Source organism: Cyprinodon tularosa, unplaced genomic scaffold, assembly GCF_016077235.1.
Source record: "Cyprinodon tularosa strain WSP-4 unplaced genomic scaffold, ASM1607723v1 ctg93, whole genome shotgun sequence".
Taxonomy (NCBI): Eukaryota; Metazoa; Chordata; class Actinopteri; order Cyprinodontiformes; family Cyprinodontidae; genus Cyprinodon; species Cyprinodon tularosa.
This window is the reverse complement of record NW_024039707.1, coordinates 1687378-1708622: the sequence shown is the minus strand read 5'-3', so window position 1 is coordinate 1708622 and position 21245 is coordinate 1687378. Positions and strand designations below refer to the sequence as shown.

The 21245-nt window shown below is 39.7% G+C and overlaps 2 protein-coding genes across 2 annotated transcripts; one reads left to right on the top strand and one right to left on the bottom strand.

Moving 5' to 3' along the window:
• The first annotated feature begins 897 nt into the window (after positions 1-897).
• Positions 898-10290, top strand: plin2 (perilipin 2). Its single transcript, XM_038274790.1, has 8 exons — positions 898-1020; positions 1231-1262; positions 1587-1782; positions 2287-2369; positions 2460-2745; positions 3678-3856; positions 3981-4097; positions 9593-10290. The coding sequence occupies exons 2-8, from the start codon at positions 1233-1235 to the stop codon at positions 10019-10021; spliced, it is 1320 nt and encodes a 439-aa protein (XP_038130718.1). The 5' UTR covers positions 898-1020; positions 1231-1232; the 3' UTR covers positions 10022-10290.
• Positions 10291-12277: 1987 nt separating this feature from the next.
• On the bottom strand, positions 12278-19676 carry cdca9 (cell division cycle associated 9). Its single transcript, XM_038274756.1, has 10 exons — positions 19490-19676; positions 19289-19420; positions 17158-17198; positions 17034-17085; positions 16848-16939; positions 16754-16806; positions 16575-16670; positions 13585-13666; positions 12949-13035; positions 12278-12417 (listed from the first exon to the last, which is right to left on the bottom strand). Exons 1-10 carry the CDS (start codon positions 19599-19601, stop codon positions 12373-12375), a joined length of 792 nt encoding a protein of 263 aa, XP_038130684.1. The 5' UTR covers positions 19602-19676; the 3' UTR covers positions 12278-12372.
• Positions 19677-21245: the final 1569 nt, after the last annotated feature.

Here is a 21245-nt window from a genome sequence, read left to right as displayed (position 1 = left end):
ATGGAAAAAGAATAAAGTTCAAAGTTGGTAAAGAAACACCACATAAAACCTACAGCTGTAAGCGCTGCATTAGAAGAAATGGACCCAGGGGTGTAAATACAAATGCACACCAAACTTTTCTGTATACTATATGCTGAGAATTTTAGAAACAATGCATAATGTTTTTTTTTCTCATTCACTGTTAAAAACCCTTTCTGGCCAAATAAGAATAGACCAAAATATAGTCAAACATTGTCGAAAATAGCTTTTTCCTTCCCTTATGCTGTCATTTGGGTTGTAAGCAATAAATGCACTATATAATCCAGTAATAAACAGGCTCACACTTTTTTGCTTATAGCATTTAATTGAAACATTTGGAAAATAAACTGATTTTTTTGGTTTTCATGCTCTGTATTTAGAGATTTTCATCCAAAATATGTGGAATTAGGAAGCTCTTGAGGTGAGGGGTGAAACTAAATCCTAAGGGAAGTTTCTAGAGCTTTTAATTATGCAACAGGACCCCAGACAAATATCCTTTCTTGTAATTAAAGCTCAGCCGGGAAGGGAGTTAGGCAAGGAAAATGAAAAAGTACAGGTTGAGACTATTGGAGGGTTGCGGAGCCATAAATAAAATAAACTGCTGTATTGTTGAAATGTTTTGGGAGGTTTTAATGTGTAATTTGGCCCACCTGCTCTAGTGTCAGAGGAGAGGGTAGTTTGGCATATTTTTGTTGACTTAGATGATGCTAAAACTAAGTTTGGGGTTTTATTTATCTTTCCTTTATTTTCATTTCTAAACATTTTTCCCTCAGACTTATTTCATGCTGCCGAATCGCCATTGCATCTAAAGGAAATCCCCCAGCTCCACTTTCTGAACTTCCACCTTCTTGTCGCCACCTTTGCTCTGGAATCTCGCCTCACAATGCCACGCCTAATCTCGCGATATTATATTTCCAGCGCATAAATACAGCAGCCCCACCGAGCCCGTTCACATCAGCCTTGGAGTCACTGACAGCTGCGAGAAACTTCTTAATAAACACGGTAAATATTTTAGGTGTAATTGCTGAACATTTATTAAGGACTGCCCTCTTAGAAACGGGTCTCTAAGTACCGGAAATACTTTTATAAATGCTCTATTACGGAAGTAACTGCTCATTTCTTATGGTTTCTGTTTCTTCGTCTGTATTTTATCGGGATTAAAGTTGATATCTGAATTCTAAAGTTGTTTTTATATATTTTTTTTATAAACAGAAATGGCAGCAGCTGAAGTTATGCCAAATCAGGTGAGTTTGTTTACTCTTTTACTGTTAAACTCACCCTTCCGTGTTAAAGGCAAAGGTTTCTATCTATCTATCTATCTATCTATCTATCTATCTATCTATCTATCTATCTATCTATCTATCTATCTATCTATCTATCTATCTATCTATCTATCTATCTATTTTACTTTCAATTTGTTTTAAACGAATTAAACATTAAAATAGAAGGGAAAATAAAGCAAGTTGAGATAGAAAAATGTTAAAAGCTTACTAATAATATCTCAATTATCAGTTTAATTTCTAATTGAGGCAGCTGATTATTAACCTGCTGTCTGTGTGTTTCCTCAGAGTGTGGTGGAGAGAGTAACCAGCCTCCCTTTGGTGAGCTCCACCTACAGCATGGTGTTCAATGTTTACTCCAACACCAAGGACAACCACCCTTACATCAGGAGCGTGTGTGAGGCTGCAGAGCAAGGGGTCCGCACCATCACCTCTGTGGCCCTCACCACCGCCTCGCCCATCATCGGCAAACTGGAGCCTCAAAGTAAGAGCCCTGAGCTTACTTCTTCCCCCACCTCTGTCGGCCATTGAATGTGGCGACAGAGATTAGAGGGGCATACTGAATCCCTCGTGGTCGTCGTGCTCTGTTCAGAGTCACGTTTCAAGAATTTGAAACAGGAAGGTTGACCCAGACTGCTGACTCTTAATCCACCTCACCTTTCACACAGTTCTGAGTCACAAAATGAGTTCCTCCTCTAGTTCAGTGACCTTGCATACGTTTTTACAATTCTTTATATTTTGTATTTTATTGAAGAAACATATTTGATAAATAGGCTCAACCTGCACCAGCATGTGAAACCTTTCAGATTTTATACAAAATCCCTCGCTTTAATAATGAGCAAGTAAGCATCTACTGATATATATTGAATTCTGTGTTTGTAATATGAGAAAGTTTAATAAAGATCAAAAGAAAAGCCAAGATGTCTCGACTTTTTTAAAGCGATTTGCTTCAGAAATTCTTATAATAATCACTTTGTTCTATCTGCAGTTGCCATTGCCAACGACCTGGCCTGCAAAGGTTTGGACAAGATCGAGAAAACCTTGCCAATCCTCCATCAGCCCTCTGAGCAGGTATGGCACCATGCCTAGTTGCACAATAAAGATGAAAAATACAAATCATGATGACCCATGCCCCATCTTCCTTTTGGCTTTCCACCCCAGATCGTTTCCAGTGCCAAGGATGTGGTAACCTCTGCCAAGGATGTGATGACAGGGAAAGTGTCTGAGGCCAAGGGCACCGTCTCTGACACTCTGAGCACGGTTGTGGAGAAGACCCGGGGTGTGGTACAGGAGGGGATGGAGAAGACCAAAGCGGCTGTGAGTGGGAGCGTGAGCACGGTGCTGGACAGCAGAGTGGTGCAACTGGTCAGCAGTGGTGTGGACACAGCCCTCAGTACCTCTGAGACTCTAGTGGAGCAGTACCTGCCTCTGTCAGAGGAGGAGCTTGGTGAGTCGAAAAACCATTTACTTACCTTCTTCTAGGAACGTTAAAGTATTTTTGACTTGAATTGCTCTTAAGGGCAGAGACTATGATGAATGAAACAAAAAAATCACAGTTTGTAGCATTACAGCTTAAAACCTGAATTATGTCAGGATTTTACATGTTAGACTAATCAAAATAACACCATTTATGAAGGGTAAGGAAAAACATTAATTTCCAGTGTTTTTTTATTACAAATAGCAGTGTTCATCCACCCTTCACTCTGATACAAAGAATCAAAACGCAATAAAGTTAATCACCTTTATATATCACCAAATAAGCTAATGAAGGGCTCTCTGGATCCATTCAAAAAATTAAAAGAAAAACAGCAGAACAGGTGTGTAAATGAAGAATTATGTTATAAAATAGGTTTGACAGCTTTAGAGGTCTCAATTTAGAAAAATGGAACAAGCGCTAAAACTGGAAGCATCATGCTGTGGGAATGTTGTTTCTTTAACAGTAAAATGAACTAAAAATGAGTAAATCTGGAAGAAATCTCCATTTCTGAAACATTTATCAGGTGTGGTTTAAAAAAAAAAAAGAAAAACATCACTTATTTTCTATTTAATTAAATGTAAGCAATAAAGCCCAAGCTTGCAGTTAGTTACATAAGTGTTATATATGGGTCAGCAGCTGAAGTGGTTCCCAGAACATTGTGTCTATCAGATGAAGGGTTTTTAGGGTGGTTACATGTGTTAGCTTTTTACTTTTTTTCTCCCCCAGCAATAAATAGAAGAGTTGTTCAGACTGATAAGCTGGTACACTGTGATCAGACTTGTCCTTATGCAAAAAATAAAACAAACAACGCTTTCTAGTTCTAAAAACAACATAGGCATTGCGTTGTGGCACTTACAACGTCTAAATATAGCCTGTTTTCGTTTTCCCTCGCCTTGTGACAGAGCTGGAGGCAGAAGCAGTGAAAGGCTTCGACAGTAAAGAGACGAGCCTCTACGTTCGCCTGGGCTGCCTCTCCACCAAGCTCCGAAAGAGAGCGTACACTAGAGCCATGGCCAGGATGCAGGAGGGCAAGGAGCGCAGCATGGGATTCATCTCCGAGCTCAACTCCACTGTTGACTTGGTGAGTCTCTAATGATCACAAACGCTCCTACTGTGTGATCCTAAGAGGATCAGTGTGAATTATGACCTTTAAAGTGTTCAGTATCAACATTCTCACTCTAAAATAAAGTCTTTGGTCTTCTTAGATTGAATACGGCAGGAAGAACATCAGCAGTGCTAACCAGATGGTAAACAACAAGCTAAACTCCCTGGTGCCGTGGAAGTCGGGTAGTGCAATCCAGGAGAATGGTCACCATGCAGAGGTAACTAATGGCCAGTACTTTTTCAGCTAACACTGCATGAAAAGTGAGATTTTCGTCCCCGTAAACTCCCGCAGATCTGCCTGATTTTCGTCAGTTTCCGACAATTTGCAACCCGTGCTTGTCCGCGTTTGTCGTGCCACAAATTGTCGGAAACGTACCATGACGTATGTGGAGAGCGATCAGCTGTACTAATGGCCCTAATTAGCATATGAATGCAGCAAACCCGCGCGGCTGGCCAGGTCTGGCTTGAATAACCTTCTCAGTATTGGCTGAAACCACTATTCTCAAACAAATGAAATCGCTCGTGATTGGCAGCAAAACCACACGTGGCCACGCCAGGCTTTAATTTTCTTACTGAGTATTGGACGGAACCACTTCTTTTTAAACAAGTAAAGTCGCTCGTGATTGGTTGGCATATATATATATATTTACATATATATATTTATTCATATATATATATACACTATATTGCCAAAAGTATTTGCTCACCTGCCTTGACTCACATATGAGCTTAAGTGACATCCCGTTCCTAATCCATAGGGTTCAATATGACGTCGGTCCACCCTTTGCAGCTAGAACAGCTTCAACTCTTCTGGGAAGGCTGTCCACAAGGTTTAGGAGTGTGTTTATGGGAATTTTTGACCATTCTTCCAGAAGCGCATTTGTGAGGTCGCACACTGATGTTGGACGAGAAGGCCTGGCTCTCAGTCTCCGCTCTAATTCATCCCAAAGGTGTTCTATCGGGTTGAGGTCAGGACTCTGTGCAGGCCAGTCAAGTTCATCCACACCAGACTCTGTCATCCATGTCTTTATGGACCTTGCTTTGTGCACTGGTGCACAGTCATGTTGGAAGAGGAAGGGGCCAGCTCCAAACTGTTCCCACAAAGTTGGGAGCATGGAATTGTCCAAAATGTCTTGGTATGCTGAAGAATTCAGAGTTCCTTTCACTGGAACTAAGGGGCCAAGCCCAGCTCCTGAAAAACAACCTCACACCATAATCCCCCCTCCACCAAACTTTACACTTGGCACAATGCAGTCAGACAAGTACCGTTCTCCTGGCAACCGCCAAACCCAGACCCGTCCATCAGATTGCCAGATGGAGAAGCGCGATTCGTCACTCCAGAGAACGCGTCTCCACTGCTCTAGAGTCCAGTGGCGGCGTGCTTTACACCACCGCATCCGACGCTTTGCATTGCACTTGGTGATGTATGGCTTGGATGCAGCTGCTCGACCATGGAAACCCATTCCATGAAGCTCTCTGCGCACTGTTCTTGAGCTAATCTGAAGGCCACATGAAGTTTGGAGGTCTGTAGTGATTGACTCTGCAGAAAGTTGGCGACCTCTTCGCACTATGCGCGTCAGCATCCGCTGACCCCGCTCCGTCAGTTTACGTGGCCTACCACTTCGTGGCTGAGTTGCTGTCGTTCCCAAACACTTCCATTTTCTTATAATACAGCTGACAGTTGACTGTGGAATATTTAGGAGCGAGGAAATTTCACGACTGGATTTGTTGCACAGGTGGCATCCTATCACAGTTCCACGCTGGAATTCACTGAGCTCCTGAGAGCGACCCATTCTTTCACAAATGTTTGTAAAAACAGTCTGCATGCCTAGGTGCTTGAATTTATACACCTGTGGCCATGGAAGTGATTGGAACACCTGATTCCAATAATTTGGATGGGTGAGCAAATACTTTTGGCAATATAGTGTATATTTATTCATTCATATATATATTCATATATTTATTCATTCATATATTTATTCATTCATATGCTGTGTATTTATGTTATCCTACACTACTACACAATTATTATGCTACCATCAAGGACATGAATGAATTTATACAGGAAATGAAGATTTGCCAGGAAGCTGTTTATGCATAGAAAGAGCTTTATTAAAACACACACACAACTATATACAACGCGTATCCAAACACATTCGTTTCTAAAAATTAAAAGTCCGTGAACGGTCCGTTTGCTTCCTCTGGGTTGGAGGTAACAGGCAGCATTCCCTCCGAGGCAGGTCCGATGTGCAGACGCCTACTGTGCGCGGCCCTGTACTTCGGCATCGCTTCTAACCGGGACTGCAGCTTAACACAGAGTTCAGTGAGATCCGGCCTACGAAATGGCGGCGACCGTACAATCCATCCAGAGACACCGCCGCCGACGCCATCTTCTTCGTCGGACATGAGGTCGACGGTGGCGGACTTACAGAGTTCCACTTCCTCATCTGCCAGCACACTCTGCCTCGCCTTCAGCAGCTGAAAAAAAAAACAATGAATCAGCGCACTGCATATGGACACAACACATCTATCAATGCACCTGAAAAACAGTCACCAAATAAAGTCTTACCCTCTTTCTTCTGGCCCGACTCCGAGCAGATAGCCTGGCACCCTCCGCACGCAGCGTGCTGGCTAGCAGCGTGTATCTGAAGCTCCTGCATACCGTCTCATAATACGTCTTACAGGCAGCTGGAAAACAATTAAATGAGAGTGGTATGAATAAAAAAAAAAATCAAACGCAAGTCACAGTAACAAGGAAGGAGAAAACATTAAAACAAGTCACTTACACACAATGTCGTCTTTATCAACATCGTGCAAATCTGGACTTGCCGAGACGGCAAATAGGAGGTCACCGCCTCATTGTGAGGCGACTGTAGTCTGTGAAAAAAAAAAAAAGTACAGCTATGGTCGGTATTTATCCGTATCCATGTCCTTCTACCGCAGAATGAAAGCATATTCTTTAAACCTTACCCCTGCTCCGGTTCATAGCGCCTGCAATTAGTCTCCGAGTTGTGAAGACGGCGTACTGCTTCCTGTGAATCACAAAAAATACACTTTAATAAAGCTTTAGGCTAGGCTACTTTTAGCTTACCTAGCTAGGCTAGGTTGTCTTTAGCTTGCCTAGCTAAGCTAGACTGCTTTTAGCATAGCTACCAGTAATCGAACATATATTTACCGCTAGCATGGCGTTGTGCACCCGTCTTCTCTTCCTCGAGTTCGTATATCCCGCAAAGTTGCTCGACTGCAGAGCCGCCATCTTGTCCTCTATGGACTGCAACCTGGAGTGCATCGAATTCTCCAGCTGAGTGAGGCGGTCATTCATGTCGGCAGTATGTTGGGCAAGCTGACGAGATAGTCCGCTGATAGCAATCAGCAGTTTCTTCTCGTCAGTCTGCGGGCTGGCCGAAAGTTGTGGACTAAGAGCAGTTGGAGGCGAGTTGAACGCGAGACGTCGTGCAGCCATTGTTCACGTAACAACAAAATACAAACACGGTAACTGGAGATGAAGTTCTTCTGAGTATAGTAACACAAACATGTCTGCTAATATGCTGGTCTCGCGAGTAGTCGAAGTGCACAAAAGCTCACACGTGATTGGACGATGGGGCCGAAGGCTCATCAGGCTCCTCCAATCTCATACGACGTCATTGTTATACGGAAGGACTCGCGAGAAGAGCTCGCGTCGCTCCATTCTGGAAGGTGGCGGTAATGCACCTATAAATTGTTTGCAATTGCAATTGTTTGTCTCCATAAGATTGAATTTGAGCAGGTGGACATTAGAGATAATAAATGCAACAACAAGTTTTTGAATCAATATTCTATAAATAATATGTACCCAGGAAGAACAAAAAGCACAGCTCTCTTACAAAATTTTAAGAAATCTATGATAGTCAAAATTAGGACAAATTATTTGAAATTCTCAATTCCTCCTAAATATAAAGAATTACAATTTAAAATAATAAATAACATATATCCTTCAAATGAGTTTTTAAGAGAGAGATTTAAGTTTAATGTTGAGAATTGTGGCTTTTGTACAACTCAATTGGAAACAACTAAACATCTTTTTTTATGAATGTAAAGAAGTATTAAACTTATGGGATCAACTTCGAACCTTTCTGCCTTCTAAAACAATAAATTTAGATTTTATTTCCTGGCAAAACATTCAATTCGGTTTATCCATTAAAGAAAAAAAAAATTTGAATTTTTAATCAATATTCTAATAATTGTAACAAAGTATTATATCCATAAATGTCGCTATGCAAAATGCTCCCTCTCAATCTCTGCTCTCAAAAATGAACTTTCCCTTTTCAAAAGATGTCTGAGAAAGATGCAGAATTTAAATGCAATTAAATTGTTTGAGTTAATTGAAGAATTTCAGTTGGTAGTCCCCACTGATTAATTTACTTTAACTACTATTATTATTTTATTTATTTTTATTTATTTTATTTTATTTTATACTTTGTTCCAGCCTGTGCATTTAATTTTATTTTTCAAAAGCAGGAGTTGTGATATTTCTTCTTGTATTGAAATATTTGTTATTGACTTGTTATTTGAGATTGTTATTGTTTTCTTATATATTCAATAACAAAAAAAAAAAAAAAAAGTGGAAATCTAAAAAAAAAAATTAACCATTACAGCCAACTGATTCTGAGTAAAACTAATTTTTGAAGTAAATTATTTTGTGTATTTTTTTTACATAACATTTGCATACACAGTAATCTAGCGTACTTTAATTAAATAAATCAATTCAAGCTAAAATGTAAGAGTCTATAATTAGGCTATACTGAGCCTGATCTATTTCTACCATCTATTTGGGGGATATTTATTGCCATACTTTGGGCCACTTAATACCAATTTAGCATGCTGACCTATGTCCTTATGACCACAGTGTACCAATCTTCTGATGGCTACTTCCAACAAGATAATGCGCCATGTTATAAAGTGAATCATCTCAGAATCATTTCTTGAAACTTTTCCACTTAAGTAATTGTGAATTGAGCATATTGACAGACAACATTTTATTTTTTATCTTAAATGCAAATTTAAAAAAAAATTATTACTGCTCTAAATGTATTGCTCTGTCAGCTAAAGATCTGTTTTGGTCTCTATACTTTAATTAAATAAATCAATTCAAGCTAAAATGTAAGAGGCTATACCTGATCTCTTTGTATCAGAGATTTTCTTACCCAGAAAGATGTCACTTGGGGTAAAACCCCCCCTGCAACCCTGATTTGCATTTGTATAGCTCACAGCATGTTCATTTACATGTTAAAGCCTCCCCTAGAATTCCATGGGGGGGAGGCATGGGGGGAACACTGCCTAAGAAATTCCACGTCAATTTCTGACAATTTACGGGAGTTTTCGGCGAAGCCTGCAAATTGCCGTAAACTGCCGCTAACCTGAAGTTCCACGACAATCTACAGTGCCGTATATTGACGAAAATCCCACTTTTCATGCAGTGTAAAGAGTGAATTGATTTCCATATCCAGACTTAATAGAGCAATTTAGGATTATTCAAAGTTCCTAAAAACTCCTAAAACAAAAAAGAAGAAAGAGGAAAGGCTACAAATAGTTTTTGTTGTGTTTTTGTGAATGTATTTTTGTATATTTTCCTAGTATAACAGTTCCTGTTTCAACATATTTTTACTAATTTACAAATGTTTGTTTTATCTCTTTAATGCTGAGTGCTTTTTTAATGTGTATCCTCTTGCCGTAGGTAATCGAGTCTCGCACCTTGATGCTTGCACGTTCCCTCACCCAACAGCTCCAGACAACCTGTCTAGTCCTGGTCTCCGGTTTGAAAGGACTCCCCAACAACATCCAGCAGGAGGCGCTGTCCATTAGCCATTCAGCTGCACAGGTGTACACCAGTTTCAGCCAAGCCAAGGTGCTGGGAGACTTGCCAGACAGCGTGTTAGCCAGTAGCAGAGTCCAGCTAGGCAAGGTGAAGGACTCCCTGGATAACGTAATGGATTACCTGGTCAACAACACGCCGCTCAACTGGCTGGTGGGTCCCTTCTACCCAAGGATGCCCGTTCACCCTGAGTCCTCCTGCCGCCGACAGCCTGTAAATCAAAATTCCCAGTTGAACGAGCTGCGAACCAAGGAGCCTATGGAGGTGGAGATGGAGTCACTACATTCCTAATAATACTTCAACCTAGCTTTCATTTCAAAGTTGAAATAATTTTACTTCCTTGTATTTTAGTAATACTGAATTCCTTTTGCCTGAGTATTTAGGTTAAACAAAATGTTCTATTGCTTTTTTATTCTTGCAGACAATTGTCCTTTTTTTACCTCCGATAACTGTGTTGACTTGAGAAATCCTTTAGAAAATACAACAGAAGCTTGATTCGTTTGAAGCTTTCCTCCCAGCACATTTTAAAAAGAAACATGAATTAAATGTTTGATTCTGTGCTTATAAGACTGAATACTTGACCAATAAACATTTATTAAAAATTATTTATGATTTAATTAATGCAAGCAATCCTGCAGGTTGACATGCAGCATGTTTTAACCACTAGTTTACATTATTTCAGTATATAGATATATTTATAAAAAACTACTAATATATGCAAATATATGAGTTTTATATCCATATATCAGTGAGAGGAAGCCAGAGTACCCAGAGAGAACCCACAGAAGAACATGCAAACTCTCGGTGTGTTCAAATTCATCAGGTGCGTGCACTGAATGCCAGATTGGTCAGCCGATTGCATCATAATACGGCACCGTGGCCTGTATACGCTCAAAGACTCCAAACAGGCTTTGTTTGGTATTAAAATCTTTAATCTGTCCCTGTGCAAATGGGTTTGGCTGAAATTTAAGCACAGATTCCAATATGTGTTCAGTGTGGGGATTAAGCTCTGTTGCTAGGCGACAGTTTTTACCCTGAGTGAGGGGCGGTTGTCTATGTAGAAAAGTCCCCAGGAATTTCCTTCCAAGGCAACAGTGCTACAAACTGCACCACCATGCAGCCCTAAGTCCTAAATCTGTCATTCTATTTCATATAACATGCAGATGCAAAGACATCTCAACAAATGTATTGAGCCTCTTGGATGGGGTTCTTAACTGGACACTCAGAACCAGCAGTTCCTTTAACTGGAACTCGTTAAGGTACCAAAAATCACAGTCATACCTTTTTCATGAGTATTTACCAATAGAATACAGATCTTGTAATTTTAAGATAATCCAGTCCATAAACCAACACTTTTATTTGATAGAATGTTTTAATTAAAATCCTTCTTACTCAAAATCAATTATTTAATACTAGATGTGGTTATTGTAACTTATCAGTCCCAAAGCATACCATCTTAAACCCTAAAGATATGTTAAAAAACGTTTCTGCTACTCATCTAAAATCTGTACCTGGATTGATTAGACACCCCTACAGTCCGGTGCTGTATCACCACCACCCATAGAAATACCAAATTACTGATGCCCTCCCCTTTAAAACAAAAACTGCAACAAGACTGAAATGAACGTCAGTAAAATAGAACGGTAAAAAAACCTCATGAAATGGGACTGAAATAGTCTACCTTTAATATATTTAAGGCAAACCAGTCCTGTAACTGGCAGTGAGACCTCTGCTCCTCTCATCAGATATTTTGACTCCTCACAAGCAAACTGCTCCAGTTATACCAGACGCCATGTTTTAGCTGCTTCCATAGATGCTCAGTAGGATTTGAGTCAGGAAACTTTGGGGGTGTTGGCCTAGTGGTTAGAGCAGGTTGAGAAGGTTGCAAGTACCCGGTTCAATCCCCACAGCCTCCACTCTGGGTCTCTGAGCAAGACCCTTAACCCCACATGGCTCCCCAAAGGGACGGGTTAAATGCAGAGAGTGAATTTCCTTGCTTTGTACTTAACTTAATGTCAATAAAGTGGAATTCTATTCCATTTATAAAAGGACACTTCAGAAAAGTCCAATGATTTCCTGAGATTCTCTTCAGATAATTTGTGTTTTTCCATTAACGCAAAGGGTACCAACAATTAAGTTCAAGTGTTTAACAGGATGAACATCAGCCAGCACTGAAATTAAGCAGATATATATATCCCTCGGTCTAGTACAAATCACATCTTAGCTTTTTGTCCTCATAGTAGCTTCATCTGGTCTGTTCTTCTGTGAATCCATCCTGGATTGAAATATCAGCTGTGTCGCTTCCATCAATATCCGTTTACAGATGGGCCTGTTTTTTTCCAGTGTAGACCCGTTTCTTTTACAGTGACCATGTTTAAAATGAAACTATATGTATAGGCTTTTTAATTTTGTACAAAAGAATCTTTTATTTTCTAAGATCTAAAATATGAAGAGGTAGCAGTTAAGAGACAACATTGAAGTAAAAAAAAAAAAGAAAAAAAAAAATTTTGATTTAGAAAAGAAACAAGTTTTTATGATCATGATACTTTATTATATTTATGACATTTTGTTATGATCCCAAAAAAATAAATTCAGGCCCAGCGGGACAGTGCAGGTAAATTAAAATGCCCATTCATCTTTATTCATTGATGAATGCGATGGTGCCGTGATAAATACTCCATCAGACCCTGAGGAAAAAAAAATAAAAAAAGCAGAATGAACAATAACCAATTAATGAGTTAAAGTGCAATTATCAGTGTAAAACTTTTCATCCCCACACCAGAGGGGCAAGAGAGCAACTTTATCATAGATCCTGGTTTGTCAGAGCATCCTTTTTATTTCTGATCAAATAAAACAGACGATCGTTTTCAATCCTTGGTTAGAACCTAAAAGGAGCACGGAAACTGCTTTTTAAATATATTTTTAATATTCAAAATGAAAAACACACAAGTGTCAAAGAACGGAAAGTGAGCTTCAAAATACATTTAGTGCAAAATAATTAAGTTCTGATTAAAAAGTTCAACTGCAGATATTTAATTGGGCCGATTCAGGCGATTTAAAAAGCCAAAGGAGGCGTTTCAGATAAAGACTAGATGAAGATTTTGGAATCAAATGTCTAGAATAGTATGCAACATTCATAAAAGTTATAAGACGTTGAGGGTTGAAAGGTGTGGAAGATTAATAGGTTGTAGCCCTGAACACATTTTTGAGGAGCTCACCGAAAGCTTTTTAATCTGGCACCAAGCAACGTCATCAAGCAGGTCCAAGTTAATTTCATCCCTCGTCTCTTCAGAAAAACTCAACATCTAGAAATAGAAATAAAAATAATTTAGTTAAACACCAAACATTTTTTATAGAGAGACTACTACAAAAGAAGCGAAAAACTTGGAAAAACGTTTATCTGTGATCAAAAGAAATTGTGCTGGAAGCATCATGTATGCAGGTTAAAAAATGATTAAACAAAAATATCTCCAGCTTCACTTTAAAACAAGCAGAAAGTAAAAACTTTTAAAATGGATATAAAACATTTAACAATCTTTAATTATATCATATTTGGTTGATTGCATAAATGTAAAGTATCATAGATTTAAAGAGTTATAATATTCCATCTTGGAACAAAGAATTGCTGCTTGCTCTCTTTTCCACTCCAATAAGGTTAAATTCTGAAATTAGGATGTAAACCACATCCAATCACTGATGAAGTGTGGACATCTCTCAGGCTAAAAATGCAGCTTTTCCCATGCAAAGTCAGATGGTTTCTGGAAAGCAGGTATTTGGAAACATTTAATGAAGATTTGCTTTTTTGTTAACCTGGTTTCAGGCATTTTTCTCTGCAGCTCCAATATTTTTCTTACCTGTCCCTGCGCCGTCGTCACAGAGATGTGAGCTGCAGCTCCTCCCTTTGAACAAAGAATATCCCCAGCAGACATAACTGACCTGTAAAAGAGGAGGCTAGTTTCAGCATAACTGGATTCTAGAGCATTTTGGGGAGCAGCTCTTGAAAACATTTGTCAGAGACAAAAAAATAAATAGTTCATATTCTTATTCTTCTATTCAACCACAATTCTTGCTAATCAGTTCCAAGGCAAGCTAATGGCACCATTGTGTATTACTACATATATGCTCAATACATTTCAACTTTTTAAAAAAATTTGCTTTTCACTGCTTATAATGCAAGACCATGCAGGCCTAGATGAAGGTCTACAGTATGTGATCAAAATCAGCTGTAATCCTTTTTTGATGCATTAGACTAGCCCCGATTAGACGAGTCACCATGACAACAGGGAACAGGAAGTGCCCATTTCTACCCACTGGAACTAAAAATTTAAATGAAGACATGGTATGGAAAAAAGGAGAATGTGTTTAAAGGAAAGACAAACAGTGCTACAGCTACAAAGAGGAAGATGGCAAAGAAGATTGTTGCTCAAGTTGACAGACCAAATGGGTCCAATTTTCTCCTGCTAAAAAGATTAGATGCATAAAGAAAATAGAAATCCATTTTTCATTATAAACGAATACTCCTTTTATTTAAACCAAATAGGAAAACCCAGCTGTCTTGATGCAAAATATGCATGATATCTACACTGTGTGCAGAATTATTAGGCAAATTAGTATTTCGACCACATCTTTTTCATACATGTCCTACTCCAAGTTGTATAGGCTTAAAAGCCAACTACAAATTAAGTAAATCAGGTGGTGTGCATCTCTGTAATGAGAAGGGGTGTGGCCTAATGACATCAACTCCCTATATAAGGTGTGCTTAATTATTAGGCAACTTTCTTTTCTTTCACAAAATGGGTCAGAAAAGAGATTTGACAGACTGAAAAGTCAAAAAATTGTCAGATGTCTTTCAGAGGGGTGCAGCACTTTGGAAATTGCCAAGCTTTGAAGCGGGATCATCGCACAATCAAGCGGTTCATGGCAAATGTCCAACAGGGGCGCAACAAGCGTGTTGAAAAAAAAGATCCAAAATAATAGAGAAGGATCAAGCATGAAGCAGCAAGGAAGCCATTAGCCACCGGTTGTGCCATATTTCAGAGCTGCAACATGTCTGGAGTGCTGAGAAGCACAAGGTGCTCAATACTCAAGGACCTGGCCAAAGTAAGGAAAGACGGAAAAAAAGGCCACCTTTGAACAAGACACACAAGACAAAACGTCAAGATTGGGCAAAGAAATATCTGAAGACAGATTTTTCCAAGGTGTTTTGGTCTGATGAAATAAGAGTAAGTCTTGAAGGGCCAGATGGATGGGCACCAGGCTGGATCAGTAAAGGGCAGCAAGTTCCTTATCGACTCAGACGCTAGCAAGGTGGAGGTGAGGTACTGGTATGGGATGGTATCAATGAAGAGCTGGTGGGACCTTTTCGGGTTGATGGAGTCAGCATCAACTCCCAGACCTACTGCCAGTTTCTTGAAGACACCTTCTTCAAAAGGTGGTAAAAGAAAAAGTTGCCATCATTCAAGAAAAACATGATATCATGCAGGACATTGCTCCGTCTAGGGTTGTCAAAAGTATCGATACTCAAAAAAGTATCGATACTGAAATGTTGTATCCAGATACAATACTCGTTTTTAAAAGTATCAATACAGTGCCACCACCATTGGCACCTAAGCAGTCATTCATCTAAAGTGCAGAATAGAGGACAATGCACTTTCAGAACACTGATTGAATAATGCTGTGTACTTTCAGTTTCAGACTTTTTTTTGTAACAGGGGCAGCTGCTGAGAATTATTTTTGTTTCTTAACCGGTTTGGCTAGTATCACTGTTATGTGTGCAAAGCATAGCCAAGGAAGGAACACTTAATTTTAATTTGATAAGTTTTTTAATCAAGCTTTCTTAATATTGTGCACAGCATACAACCTTTATTGTATTTATATATTGTATTGTATTTATTAATGAAAATATTTCTGTAGAATTTTTATCCTTTTGGTATCGAAAATGGTACCGAGTATCGAATATTTTCCTTAGTAACGGTATCGAGTTGAAAAGTTTAGTATCGTGACAACCCTAGCTCCGTCACACGCATCAAAATACACCCAAGCATGGTTGGCCAGAAAAAGTCTAGAAGGAGAGAAAATAATGACATGGCCCCCTTGTTCACCTGATCTGAACCCCATCTCCATGAAATCTGAGATCTACAGGGAGGGAAAACAGTCCACCTCTCTGAACAGTGTCCGTGAGGCTGTGGTGGCTGCTGCATGCAACGTGGATCGCAAACAGATCAAGACACTGACAGAATCTATGGATGGAAGGCTTTTGAGCATCATGGTGAAGAAAGGTGGCTATATTGGTCACTGATTTGTTTTTGTTTTTGAATGTCACAAATGTTTATTTCTGAATTTTGAGTTGTTATATTTGTTTACCTGGTGAAAATAAATGGGTATATATTTGTTGTTTATGAAACTTTGATATTAAGGAGTTTTTTGGGTTGATAGAGAGCACCATTATGGCCCAATAATAAAAATACAACTTCCCTAATAATTCTGCACACAGTGTATATGGGCTCTCTGCCTGGTGGAGTTTATTTTTATGATCAGCATTGTGTAGTGCTGACCTTAGTCTTTGTTTCCAGAATGCATTTAGCTGAGTTTTGTTTTTTTCTTTTACTGCCCCATTACAACTGATAAATAAAATCTTGATTAGGTCCATGTTTTGTTAATCAGCCCCTCAGGATGATTTCACCCCACCATGAATTATTATACATAGGCCTCTTTCCATCTTACAAGCTATATTTTAACATATTTGCAGCACAGTGACAAAATAGTTTTTGGATCCAATAAAGATCTGGTTTATCAATGCTAGATTTGATTTTCATAGTCTGTTTTACTGACAAGAGGGACAGACCTGAGTTTAGGTGTGGTCTGCTTCTGTACCGCCTGCTCTGCAGTTTGACGACTCGTTAGCCGAGTCTGTGCTCGTTTGGTCATCACTGAGGAACCTCTGCAGGAAAAGGAAACCGATGTCACTCCATGACCTTTTTTCCTCCATCACGGTAACAACTTTACCTTGATTTCTGGGCTTACACGAGGTTTCCAGTGCTGTTGCTTCCAACTAGGTTTCTAGTACTTCTGGTGCCCTTAACCTAGAAAAATAAATAACTGTGTGAAGCCATCATTTTACAATAAATCCTTTATACATTACCTTTGAATTCCTGGTAGAAGACCTCTGGCCTGAGCTGGAACACACTGGGGGAGTATCTGCCGACTTTACTTTGATAGTAAATGGGAAAAAAAAGCACAACCCCCATTTTAAACCCCAGTAATCAGTGCAATAACATTTATGCTTGATAAAATGATCAATTACATCTTCTGCTGTGGTTTCGCCTGAGGGGAGGAGTCATTTCAAGGGACTCGCTCTGCAAAAGATGAAAATATAAATTTTATTAAAAATAGTCCGAATCAAGTATAGTGGGATACTAAAACCTCACCTTCATGGCTATAGATGCATCACTGGCTGAGGCTTCTTCCTCTAACAAGATACAAAGAAAATGAAAAAAGTTGATTTTATCCTCAACAAAAAGTGAAAAGGGTAACACACACAAGTAAAGCATCTATACGAGTTTCAACAATATTTCATCATTTATAACCCATTTATGATCCGATTGTAATCTGTTTGAAGAGGTTAACAAGATTAGGATGCCTGAAAAATCTAGTTTTAAAGATCCAAAAGACAGACAGAAGAGGTAACAAGTGGGAGGAGGAATAGAAATGGTAAATGGCCAGTATAATAATATAATAACAGCACCACCAAACAGCTACCCAAGTCCACTTTGACATATTGCCCAATTTGATGCTGGTGCACTAAAAGATTTCCTCATTTGTCAAACCGATACCAAAGTATAACTTCAAACGATGCTCAACATTCCTCATTTTAGTGACGAAAGTGCTTCTTGTAAGAGTTGTCAAAATACAACTATATTCTCGTAATGTTGCAACTTTATTCTGGTAATAAAAAAAATAAATAAAAATCTCTAGCCTAGCCAATACTCAGTCGTAGCTTTAGTCCTACATACTAGTACATAGGTACTGGCATAGGCCAGTATCGAGTTTTGTAGGCGAACAACAACCTCAACAATTCCCCATTATGCAGGGGTGGATCTGTTCATTCAATTCAATTTGCATGTTTTCTAAGCCATAACAAGGCTTTGTTGGGCTACTGCATAAAACTTGGAACTCAACACTAATCCAAACATTTTGAATTGAGAACTTTCTGGATGGGAAGCGAAGCATCTTCAAACTTGGAAAACAAAGTCAGGCATCCCAAGTCTGCCGGAAGTTTCGGGAGTCTCCCTGATACCGATAGTTGTTCACAGATGTTCGCCAGATGGATAAATTATCCCGCATTTTAGACTGCGAGGTGGTGTTTTTTTTAATGCGAGTGAGATTGTGCAGTCAATACAATAATTTGTGCACCATGTGTGAATTCAAACTACTTTGATTGCGCAGGCACAACAAGATAAAGTGGGTGTGGGGAGGAGGTTGCTTGTGAAACCTGTGCAGTGCATGTTGTACAAAGCGATGTTTTGTTCAACAAGCGTTCCAAGCGACTTGTCAGAGAGCGCGCTGATTGGATTAATCAGAAAAAGGGTGGGGTGTTCAATAATAAGAGGATTAGGGCCTCTGAAAAAAAAAGTTTACTGATTTTTACATTTTATTTCAGTATATTATGAGAAAAAAAGTCAGAATTCTGACAGCTAACTAACATGTTAGCATCAAGTTGTAGCCATGACTGTTTTACTAAACTAGGTCTCTTGTTTAAATCACCTTCTGCTCTTCCATTAATCAAATAGCATCACCGGGGACCCCTCGGGCACGTAAAAAGTTGCCTAATTTCATAATTTTCCACTAAAGTGGTACTGTTCCTCCCAAACAACTCACATCTTTGTCAGTGGAGCTGAGTGCTCCCACATCTCTTCCATCATGGTGCCCATCTACATTAAGATCCACAATTCTGAGATTAAAGTCAGAATTCCGACTTTTCCCCCCCATATTAAAATGAAATATTTAAAATCAGTTCACTTTTTTCCAGTGGCCCTAATCATTTTCGGCACAATAAGGATCTCTCTGAAATGAGTTTTTGGAACTTGGGATGTCTGCAAAGTCTTTTTTTTTTTTGGAATGATTATGACCTGGATATCTTCACCAGCATACGTTGGAAAAGAAACTAAATTGCTGCAACAACTAAACACTAGATTTAAATGAGTAACAAACCTTTGGATAATCTTTATAGATCAAATAAATACAGAAAAACATTTATACTCAAAATGTGATGCCTATACCCACCCATCACTGCAATGGATGTTAAGATAACAAGTGATGTAGAGCTTTAGTTTTTCACATTAATATAACTCCTCTCATTCCTACTTGAAGCAGTTGGCATATTGCCCATATTCTACTCTTCCCCCAAGTGTTTGATCATTAAAAGCATCTGATTGGTTGAGGTAGATCTGGATCAGTTCAATTTATTGATTAAACCAAATAAATGCATAGAGTTTGAACTACTAAGCAGGGATGCATATAGTTAGATTTTAATGTTACAGTGGAAACTCCCACACTCACCACTTATCAGGTCTCGTATAAGAGTGTTTTGGAGAGAAGGAGGCATCTTCATCAGCTCCACTTTAAACAATTTATCTGTTGTTGCCAGCAAATCCTCCATTCTGGACTCCAGGTCGTTAAGGCGGTCCTGTGCTGCAAAGACACGTTTAAAAAAAATACAATTATTCTTACCTTTAAGCCCCCCTTTCCATCTAAGTGTACCTTCTTTCTCAAACTGTTGGATAAAAAGCGCCAGTTTCTTCCGCCGCATTTCGCGACTTAGCAGCTGTTTGTTTTCAGTGCCTCCTTGATCTTTCGTCCGTCGCCTCGGCATCTCTTCTTCTCAATTAAATTTCTTCAATAAAATTTAAAAATCAAGAACAACGACGCAACCTCAGGATCGCACACCTGTGATCCTACCAGATTTAATTGGGGTATCACTGCGCCCAGCGCACCTGCGGTGATGAGGCTCTGGGCGGAAGAACACAGCTGCAACTAATCAATGAATTGCAACCAGTTCTAACATAAGCTGCCCTACTTTGACTTAGATTCAGTTAATACAATAGGTAAATAAAATAAATTAGATGACTGTTAATTTCCTCTAAATTTCAGTAGCTGTTTTCTTTTCTGAAACCGACTGATGAGTTCACTAAATAAGAAACCGCTATTAGTTACTAATCTCCCTTTCTTGCTTTATGTAGCAGACTATTTAAATTTCATTAAAACCTTTATTTTACTAAAAGCTGCTTTCTACTTAGATTGAGTCCTGGATTTGGATACACTTGTTTTAATCATTAAAACAAGTGCATCTTGTATTTCATTAAAGGGACACTATGCAACATTTTTCAGTTAATGTGTTCCATAACGTTATGGATGACTAAATGAGTCATTTCAGGTTGAACAAAGGTATTCTCGGCCGCCCTGGTGGTCTGTGGGGGAAATACTGCACTTGCAACTGCAGGAGCACCGACCCGCACCCACAGGCTCAGAAGTCTCGTGAGAGTCAGTCTTGCTTTACGGCGAGAACTGCTACACGCCCCCAGTTAAAAGCATTCTCGTTGCTAGCACAGTGGCAATCTTTGTGCAGTTATGCTACGTTCACGCAGCAAAAGCAGCAAAATCGCGTCTGCTGCTTCCTTTTTGCTGCTTGTACCAGTTAGTTCTGACGCGTGGCTGAAGCAGCTTTGTTGCTCTGGCTGTGTCTGAGGCGCGTTGGGCGGAGCGTCACTATCCTTTCTCTGCCTTGCAGCTATATTTGCTGTGATCAGTGGGAATAAAGTAGTTTTAATATGTGTTTAAGTGAGAAAATACACCTGAAAACGTAATCAGTGCAGTCAGTTCATTCAGATTATTATCCTGCCTTCAATATTTTTTCTGTCGGAGCCGCTCAGACCCCCACATACCAGCGGGGCGCCGACAGTACGGATCCCTTCATCAGCAGCGGTTCACCGCGGCAGCTGGTAGGTGTTTTTCATCTAAATAATCCAAACTGCATATTCTGCCGGCAGATTTCTGCATTTTAAGTTAATTTAGGCGTCAAACTGTTTAAGAGGAGTGATCATCAGCGCTGTGTCTCTCTCCCTGCGTTATGGGCCTTTTGGGCCTTTCAGACAGGCTGCGACGACCGCACTGCTGCGCTGTGAAACCCATTCTTTTCAATGGCTTGCGCCGCGCCAGGGCGGTTTATCGCTGCGTCGAGCAAAGCGCAAGCACAGCGCAGCGCAGCGCTTCGCGAGCTCGCGCGCAGACCAGGTCAAAGTTGAACTATGTTGAACTTTGACCGCGGCGCGCCGTGACGAATGCACGCGTGGCCAATAGAAACCATCGGCTGGAAAGACCAGGAAGCAAAATGGAGGAAAAGCTTATACTGTGTGTGTCTGAATTCCCCGAACTATATGACACAAGTTTGCAATTTTTTTCACAAGCGGGAACTCCCCAAGCTGCTCTCTGGACCTGAGTGTTTCGTGCACCCACAGCC